General features: G+C 45.8%; 1 protein-coding gene across 2 annotated transcripts; it reads left to right on the forward strand.

Moving 5' to 3' along the window:
* The first annotated feature begins 336 nt into the window (after window positions 1-336).
* On the forward strand, window positions 337-9,596 carry TRAPPC3 (trafficking protein particle complex subunit 3). 2 transcript variants are annotated; one of them, XM_072974796.1, is made up of 5 exons: window positions 337-515; window positions 6,849-6,946; window positions 7,187-7,286; window positions 8,188-8,370; window positions 8,846-9,596. In XM_072974796.1, exons 1-5 carry the CDS (start codon window positions 474-476, stop codon window positions 8,963-8,965), a joined length of 543 nt encoding a protein of 180 aa, XP_072830897.1. In that variant the 5' UTR covers window positions 337-473; the 3' UTR covers window positions 8,966-9,596. The 2 variants fall into 2 exon arrangements, with proteins under 2 accessions (XP_072830897.1, XP_072830898.1); XM_072974797.1 differs by lacking the exon at window positions 6,849-6,946 and having other exon boundaries at window positions 362-515.
* Window positions 9,597-9,821: the final 225 nt, after the last annotated feature.

The raw sequence follows: 9,821 nt of genomic DNA on the forward strand, positions 1-9,821 counted from the left end.
AGAAGCTAGTTTAGTTTGAAAGAGGGACTTTCCAAGACCAACCCCAGCAAGAGAGGAATTTGCGGAGCATCTTGAGGCCGGGTTCGGTGTTGGGGGTAGTGAGAGGAAGGGGAAGTGTGTGGCTGACAGGATTACCGCAAGCTGCGGGCGCCACCCAGCGGCCAGAATGCAGCCCATCGGGGAGCCAGGCTCCACGAGTCCGGCACGCGCAGAGCACTCTGGGAATTGTAGTCCTGTTGCGCTAAGGGGCGGTGCTGTCAGTGGGGCTGTTGGGTGTTGTAGTCCGGCGTTTATTGGGCGGGAATTACCCTAGGCGGCCGGACCACGAGTCCCGTGGTGCCCCGCCGTAGGCCGCGCAGGCGCGGTGTGTCAGTGCCGGTCAATCCCGAACGCTGAGGGGCGGCTGAGACGCCGGTGTTAGAAGGTGGTCCCTGAGTGGGTCTCCGGCGAGACGCGGTAGGGCAGCCGGCACCATGTCGAGGCAGGCAAACCGTGGCACCGAGAGCAAGAAAATGGTAATTTGGAGCGTGTGACCTCGGCGGGCGAGGCGGAATGGAGGCGTTCTGGGGAAGGGGCCCGGCGCGGGCGCGGGCGCGAGGCGCAATTGGGAAAACGCCCTCTCTGAGCGCTGGGAGGGGGTGGTTCCGCTGGAAGGAAGGAGGAGGAGGCTGCTTGGTGGCTCTGGAGCGGAGACTCACTCCGGGCCCGAGGCAGGTTGGAGGGCCGCTGGAATAGCTCAGAGACCCTTCCCCCGAGGCCTCAGTACTGCTAGGTGCTAGACCAACGACAACGACGGTAATAACAATAACTCCCACTGTTCTCTTACTGTATGTGAGGCACTGGGCCAAGCACTTGACATCCATTATCTCATTTAATCCGCAGACTCTCTCAGGTGGATAATGTCTCCGTTTTAAAGCTCAGAGAGGTTGTATAACTTGCCTAAATTTACAACTAGAAAGAGTTAGGATTTGAACTCATGTCTCTCTGATCCCAAATGTGTCTCACACTATGCTGTGGACTTTGTAATAGATGCTCAGATACTGGTCTTCTCCTAAAGCAAGAGTAAGGGGTGGGCCAGGGTAGGCAGTAAGTAAATGGTGGCCGTCTGGTGAAAGGCTGGGCTCCCTTATTGTCCTGGGAATAGTGGGACACCTTATAGCTGCATAAAGTTTGGCTGCGGATGGGGCCTGGGTCTTGAAAGTAAGGTAAAATGACTTTTTTCTCCACACTAAGGGGATTTCTTGGCAGATGTTCCTTTTCTTTGGCATATTCTTACTTCTTCCATAATTGCCCATCTGTCTTTGTTTTCCGATTTACACACCGAGTTATCCGACTTTGCACGCAGGGCAAATCAGGGGCCATTTGTTGACATGCAGCTCTAGAGGGGATGACTGCACTTCCTTAAAACCTTTGCATCTTACACCAGGAAGAGCCACCAGAAGTGGGCAGCAGGAGGCCCTATTACTCCAGAGCAGTATTGCAGTTAACTTCTCTCGCAGACCCCTTTTGGGAAGTTGATGATTGCCATGGGTCTTCTGTCCAGAAATAGTAAATAGACAAACATACACAGACATCTGCTTACATTGGAGGAGGGGAGGCGTTGCAGGTCCCCTGAAGATACTCTGTGAATCACAAGTTAAGAATTCCTGTTTTGGAGGAAATACCAAGAGTTTAAATGATAAAAAGGTAAGACTATTTTGCTAGGAAACAATGTCATATAGGGGGAAAAGCATGGACATTGGTTGGAATTCTGTCTTACTTGTAAAATGGGGACAATAATGCCTGCCTGGGATTAGAGATAACAGTGTAAAATGCTTGCGTCCTCCTTTCCTTCTCCTTTTCCTATGATATGAGTAGATATGAGAAATCTTCCTGCTCTGTTTTGATATCTAGCCCTTTTTTTTTTTTGGTATCTTTTTTTTTTTAACCTGGAATCAATATTGAAATCTTTAACACCATTTTAGCAGGAACCTTCAGTCTCCACCCCCAGCCTTCAGTATTTACTCAGTTTTGGTGAAGTGAGGGAATTAGGAGGGGGCAGCAGTGCACTCCTGCGTCAGGGTTTTGCTACTGCTGTTGTCTCTGCTTGGAACTTCTCCCAGAGAGGACCTAGCTGCTCCTCACCTCATTCACACTTACTCAGATGTCACCTCCTCAGAGAGGCCTTCCTTGACCACCTGACTAATTCTCTATCCTTTTATTGTACTCTGTATTTTTTTCAAGCACTGTCTGTTTCATTTAAAGTATTTTATTATAAATTATATATTTACTTGTTTATTTTCAGTCTCCCCCATGAGAATGTAAACTCCATGAGAGCAGAGATTGGTTTGTTCACTGCTCCATTTTCAGCACCTAGGATTATGCTTGGCACTAGGCAGTCTATATTGAATGAATGACATGAGTGTTTGGTGCCTCATTCAGTTCTTGTTGGTACCTACTTGGGGCTTGTCACATGATCCTCTTTGTAGCCATCTGATTTTGACATGCTCCTCTTCTCTCCTCTCCAGTTGGAAAGTTTCCCCCTCAAGCAGCCCAATCTTCTGCTGATTGCTGTGTTCCCACTTAAACCTTCCAAGACTTAAACGGTTAATATGCCCAAGTAATTAGGTCTCTGCTTTTAGTGTGTGCAAGCAAACAGTCCGTTTTTCTACCAAACCTTTCCTGAGTCTCAGCTCTGTGCAAAACATTGTGCTTGGTGTTATGGGAGATGCACAGATGAAGTCCTGGTCCCTAACCTTAAGAAGCACATACTCTATGAAAAAAGCAAAGAAGTACACAAGACGGAAGTATTACACTGTCTGGGTTTGAGTCTTGGTTTCACTGCTTTCTCGTGTGACCTTGGGCAAGTGCTGTCATTGTTCTAAGCATCAGTTCCACCATCTTTAAGAAATAAATTTTAAAAGGTAATAATAGTGTCCGTATCATAGGGTTATCTGAGGATTAATTGAGGTATTGCATGTAAAGCTAGCAAAGTGATAGTGCACCCAAGAACACAGTTGACACTCAGTAAAGGTCAGCTAGCAAGCATCTTTTTTTTTTTTATTGAAGTATAGTTGATGTACAACACTATGTTAGTTCCAGGTGCACAACATAGTGATTTGATATTACTGTACATTAGAAAATGACCACCACGCAAAGATAATAGTCTTCGTGTGTTTGTATGGTGTTTGGTTCTTGAATCCCATGGACAGTCAGGCCTGCCCTTCTTTTGGGTTGTAGCTCTATTCTCCAGAGCTCAGGTGAGTTACTACTTGAGTGGCAGCCCTCAGAGTCTGTATGACAGGAGGCTGGAGAGTGAGAAAGAGGGATAGACTCAGTCCTGTTACTTACCTTCCTTCCCCAGCTGCTGGGGGGCAGTCACACTGGATTACTTGTGCTGACAAAAATAGTAAGTAGGACTCTTGGAGCATTAGCTCCAAAAATCAGCCCCCTTCAGGAGTTTTGATGTTCTGTTTGGGGCACTAACTAAAAATTGCCTGAAAACCATCAAGTGCGGCAGCTCAGCTGAGTGTAGGGCTTGGCTTAGTTCACCCGGCTCAGGTTGTGCCTGAAACAGTTGGAGATCATGTTGGCTGTGCCAGTATGAAACCACTCCTATGGTTTCTTGGTCTGCAAAGCATCTTTAAGTCCATTATCTCGTTTGACCCTCCCATCAACCCTGTGATTGACATGCCAGATTTCACTGTTACTGTTTTTGTTTGGGGAGGTAGAGGTTTAGCAAGTTCTTTCTAGTGATTTAAAATCTTCCTCTTTAAACCTAGCTCAGGGTGCTTTCAGGCACCACACCACAGAGACCGAAAATAACAGTATCTACTTCTAGAGTGTGTCCTGTGCAGCAGGAGCTCTACACACACATCATCTTCTTGGAATCTCACAGTAACCCTGAAGGGCAGATAATGTCACCATCGTACAGATGGGAAAAGCTGATGTGCCGGAAGATTAAGTACTGGCTTAGGATGACATAACTTTTTATAGGACAGTGCTCAACTATAAGAAGACTCTCAGTCTATAGGTGATTAAACTATCACCTGTAAAATGGGGATAAATAATGTTTGTTCTGCTAACCTCTCATGGTTGTTGTGAAGGTCAGTAAGTATCAGTGAAGACACTCTGCAAGTGTTACAGGTGTTAGTGATCATTATTATTAAACATCATTGAAGCAGTCTGAAAGTAGAAGTGTTGCAGAAGAGAGTCATGTTTCTGTTGGGAGGAAGAATGTGGTGCTTATGTTCAATGAAGAAATCGGACAGGTTAATTGGCTGACCTTTAAGTTCCCACGGGACCTTACGTTGTAAGGGTCTTCAGACTCTGCAGTGTCTTGTTACTTTTCTGACTTGTTCTGTTTGCTGTTGTGTTTAGTCCTCTCTAATTATACTGGTCTCACACGTGGCAGACATACTCCCACCTCAGAGCCTTCCACTTGCTGCCTAGAATTGTTTTATCTAGATATCTTTGTGACTTTCCCTTATTTCCATTAGGCCTTTGTACAGATATCATCTTGCACTTTTTTTAAAATTTTTTTTGGGGGGGTAGGTAATTAAGTTTACTTATTTATTTATTTTTTGAGGGGAAGCACAGGGGATTGAACCCAGGGCCTCCTGCATGCTAGCATGCACTCTACTACTTGAGCTATACCCTCCCCTCCAGACAAATACCATCTTAAGGAGGCCTTTTCTGACTGCCCTATTTAAAATTGGACCCCCCGCCCCCAACACACACACATACAGGTGAGCATAAATACTTCTAATCTTCTTTTATGCTTATTTTCCTCCTAGCACTTATCACCATCTGGCAAACCATTTATTTATTCAGTTTATTGTCTGTTTCCCTCTTGTTAGGTGGTCCCTGGTACATAGTAAACTTTGAATGAATGATTTTTTTCTATAACACAGCTCACTCCTATTTTTAAAGTCTGATGACCTTTAAGTTGTATATTTTTGTCACACGCTGTTCCAAATAGGCTTGGTTCACAGTTGAAGATGGAGACAGACTTGCAAATTAAGAGAGGGTTTGGAGAGCCTGTGTCAGGGATCTTATTCCCAGATTCCAGGCATATTGATTCTGTGACCACAGACAGTTCTATTTAGGACCTTGCTTTTTCTTATTGGTAAATTGGGGGCAGTTGCATGTATAAAGTGCTTGATAACATCGTGATGTGCATGTTACTTGGCATCATGATGGGCTGAGGCTCTTGGAGTCTCCATCCAAGGGCTCATTAATAATAGAAGGAAAGCTGTCCTGATTTAATGCAGTGGAGCCAACGCTATGACTGGTTACTGCTGGATCGTCTCCATCCATTCATGCCCAAGCCATCCTAGTGCCAAACCCTTAACTTCACTAAAAAAAAAGTCATTCTTCTCCTTAATAGCTTCCCCTTAATTGTCATATTTAGTAAACGGTCTCTTGGAGATATCCTGGTCTGACTGTTGTAGTTGAATTCAAAGAGCTTCCTAATTCTGAAACTGATTCTGACCCTGTAATGCAGCTAACTTGTTTGTTTTTTGAGGGGAGGGGGGTATTGATCCTGCAGTTGTGGGGAACAGTGGACAGAATGAACATTGGCTTAGAATCTCCTGGGTTTTGTTCCCCAAAATTACTTTTGTCAGTAATTAGCTGTCCTTGGGCAAATTACTTAACCATTCTGAGTCTCAGTTTCCTCTTCTCTAAAATGAGATTAGTTCCTGTCCTTTCTGCTTTATAGAGTTATTATGGGATGAAAAAATGAGATGATGACAAATAGAATGAAGTACGATGTAGGCAAAAGACATTCCCGTTACTGTTCTTGCAGTGACCTCGTGGGGGTGAGGTGAGAAGCACTGCGAGCCTGGACCTTAACGCCAGTGATACTTTCTTCTCCAGAAAACTTGCAGACAGAAAGGTGCTCTGCTCAAGTCTGACAAGCCTCCACTCAGAAAGGACTGATTGGGTGGCAGTCTTATTTCTGCATGAGTACATAAATCCAAATGTGCTGTTAATATGTTTGTCACTTTTTTTTTAAACTCTGATAATGCCTTTCCCCTAACCTGCTGCTTTATTCTGTGGTCTTGCTATTTGCCATTCCTTTCACCTTCCATATCTCTCAGTTTCTTGGTAGGCAGGAGACAGGATTCTTTGTCTGAGAAAGAGTTTCTGTGATTTTTAACTGTGGTTGTAATAGCAACCAGTCCAGGTCAGTATTGTGTTCCAGGTACTCACTCAAAAGATTGTATGCCTTTCAGAGTTACCTGGAAACACTTTAGCTATATGGCTAGAGGAATGTTATTTTTTTCCATGTTGGTACTTAGAGGGATTATTGGTTATCACTAGTGCAACGGACTTCATCTGCGACTTCCTTCCTTCCCCATGGACTGGGCCCTGGGCTCTCTGCTGCTCCCGGGAGGGGCCTTGGGAGTACAGTTTAATGTCCAGGACATTTGTAGGGAAGTGATGGCTCACACCTGGTAACACACAAAGGCTAATTTGTAAATGTCTGTCTCGGGTCTGTCTTTCACTGTATCTAGTGAATGACTGTTGCTCCCACACCAGATTTTAGTGGTCTGTGCTTAGGCTTGGTAGCTGCGGTGGGTTCCTGGGTCAGCAGAAGCCCACCTTGGTGTGTTGGAAGGGTGACTGCTTAGTGTGTGAGGTGCCTTTTATAGCCCATTTACAGTGGGTTTGGTTTCAATCCTGTCACGTCGACCCTAGGGAGCCAGAATCTTCAGCTACTCACAGAAGATGCTGGTCTTGCGCACCAGACACAGGTGACCTTCCTTTGAATTCTGACAGTTGTATTACGGCTGATCCAGACTCTCACCAGACCTTCCCTTTTGTGTGGCTTTTTGTGTGACTGCCTTTTGAATCTCTTTTAGAGCTCTGAGCTCTTCACCCTGACCTATGGGGCTTTAGTCACCCAGCTGTGCAAGGACTATGAAAATGATGAAGATGTGAATAAACAGCTGGACAAAATGTGAGTGAGCTTCCTTGTGGGAGAGCCAGGAATGGGGCCTCTAAGCGCACTGACTCTACACCGTCCCTTAGAGCCCAGAACAGGGTCCTCGTAACAACACTTTGGGTACAGTTTCCACTGCTCATTTATTGGGATGTTTTGGGGGTTGTCCTCATTTTCACTTTACCATCAACAGCTTTATGTTTAGACATAGGACATTCAGACCCCATAATCTAGTCTGTTCTCTCATTTCTTTCCCAGGGGCTATAACATTGGAGTCCGACTGATTGAAGATTTCTTGGCACGGTCAAATGTTGGGAGGTGCCATGACTTTCGAGAAACTGCAGATGTCATTGCCAAGGTCATTATCCTGAGCTGCCCAGCCATGCTGCGGAATTACCATTGGGAGGCACTGCTTACCACTCTCTCCGTGTCCCTTAGAGAGGCCCTTAGTTTCCAGAGGACTAGCTAGGCAGTAGTTTGGGCCACAGAAGCCTTCCTGGTGTTTTGGAAATAGCACAGACTGTGAAAAAGGAAAGAATGGTTGGGATCATCCCTGTGGATTAAGCCCCACTGAAATCAAAGCCAGGTCTCTTCAGCTGTGCAGAGGTAGCAGCGTAGCCTGGGGTTAAGAATATAGACAAGCCTGGCTTCAAGTTCTGGCTCCAGTACTTACTAGTTCTTAGGTAAGTTATTTTTAACCCCTTTAATTACCAGTTACCTCACCTTTAAAATGAAGAAAACCCTACCTCATAGGGTTATTGTTAAGGAGTAAGTGAAATAATGAACAAGAGCATTCAGGTAAAATGAATGCACTTATCACCATGTATGTATAGTAAGTGTTTGCTATTAATGTTAGTGTTACATATTGTAGGATTAATAATAAATGATAACACACCTATATCTTTGTGGTGTCAGTTAGAAGGGTTCAGATAGCAGAGAGAGTGGACAGGGAAGTGGATTGGGACCTCTCTGGGCTTAGATGCTGGTTCAGGGCAGTTACCTCCATTAGAAGATCAGTGCTTCCTTCCACTAAGAATGCAGGTAGTCAGCAAGTTGTTGCCTAATTGTATGATGCCTTGAAGTAGAAGGGTGCGGAATTGTGCACAGATGCTTTTCCCTTTTTGCCCTGAATACCTAAATGTTCAATGTCTTGCAGAGACCACAGTTTTTCCCCGAGTCACTTAATTCCCCTTGCCAGTTCCGTCACCTTCCCTATTGTACTGCTTTTCCCTGTGGTGCCATTGTGTGTCTCTTGACAGGTGGCCTTCAAGATGTACTTGGGCATCACTCCAAGCATCACCAATTGGAGCCCAGCTGGTGACGAATTCTCCCTCATTTTGGAAAATAATCCCTTGGTGGACTTTGTGGAACTTCCTGATAACCACTCATCCCTTATTTATTCCAATCTCTTGTGTGGGGTCTTGCGGGGAGCCTTGGAGATGGTGAGTGCAGCTCTTTACTTTCTGAGACACCTGCAATGTGGTAGAGGCTTAATAAATGTTTGAATGAATGAATGAGAAGGTGAGAAGAAGGGCCTTTAGCTCACCCCAGTGGTTTTCTGCCTGAGATGATGACACTGCCACTTACAGGATTCAAGTTGGATAGCCCTACATGGTAATGATCCTTCCCACTAGGCTGGGAGGTGGTGCTGTCAGCCCCCAAAGGCCAGGAACATCTGTTCCCAGATTGGCTCATTGGGTGGCAGTTATATCTGTGAGTGCTCTTCGCTAAGTCTCTCCTGTTGGGTTGTGGCCAGTGCCCTCTGCACAGGGACATTGGAACTGGCAATCTTGTCCTTGTGGGGAGCCAGCCCCCTTGTTTAGGATGCTGTGGATGAGTCAGCTACAGCTCCATCCCCAGTGGTTTCCCAGGGGCTATGGGTAGGCATCTGCCCCTTCATGTTCCCACTGTCCCCAGGTCCAGATGGCTGTGGAGGCCAAGTTTGTCCAGGACACCCTGAAAGGAGACGGTGTGACAGAAATCCGGATGAGGTTCATCAGGCGGATTGAGGACAACCTCCCAGCTGGAGAGGAATGACCATCCCCAGGAATTCAGGGTAGCGAGCAGGAGCACTTGGAAAGCTTCGTTGCTCCTTTGCCCTCTGGAATTCAGTGACTCTTTAACACGGATGTTATATATTCTTCTAACCTTGTTTCCAGTCTCTGTGCTAATAAAGAGCAGACTGTGATATAGTCCACTTACCCTACAAGTGTGCACATTCAGGAGGGAAATTCTTTGCTCCCTTTCCCTTCAGAGGGGCTGGATGTAATCATCTTTGGTTGGACTAGAAAGAGCTCAAAGCATTTTACATTTCTGTTTGAATTTTCCAAAGCAAAATTCACTTTGACCCCATTAAGAGGCAAGCCTAGCACATCTATCCCTGCGTCTTCAGAAAGCCATTGGCAAATGGCTGTAGGGAATCCAGGGTTCATGGGATGGGGAGGAGAAGCTGGGAGGGGTGGGTAGGAATCGCTAGCTGTAGTGTGACACACTCTAGTGCTTGCCAGGAAAGGGGAGCCAGTCATGCCAGAAACACTGACTTCTGGGAAGCCATCCAGGTCTCTCATTCCTCCCTGCTGTTTGGAGGCAACATCTCCTCTTTTTACAGAGGGTCCATCCTTTTTTCTTACCAATTCTTCAATAAAGACATTCTTGAGTGAAACCCCAATCATGTCCTGTTTTCTTTCTGCTTAGCCCTGGGAATTTTGGGCCAGTGGGGTAAGGAGACGTGCTAAGTTCCTGGGCCCTGCCTTGATTTTACCTGGACTAGGAATAGCTTCTCCCCACAGACCAGAGAGCCTGGGAAACCTGGGAGCATTGAGGCTCCTTCAGAGTCATTTTTGTCAACTGTCTGTAGCAAAATCTGGAAGCAGACCATTATCCCAGATGTACC

This window comes from Vicugna pacos, chromosome 13, assembly GCF_048564905.1.
Source record: "Vicugna pacos chromosome 13, VicPac4, whole genome shotgun sequence".
Taxonomy (NCBI): Eukaryota; Metazoa; Chordata; class Mammalia; order Artiodactyla; family Camelidae; genus Vicugna; species Vicugna pacos.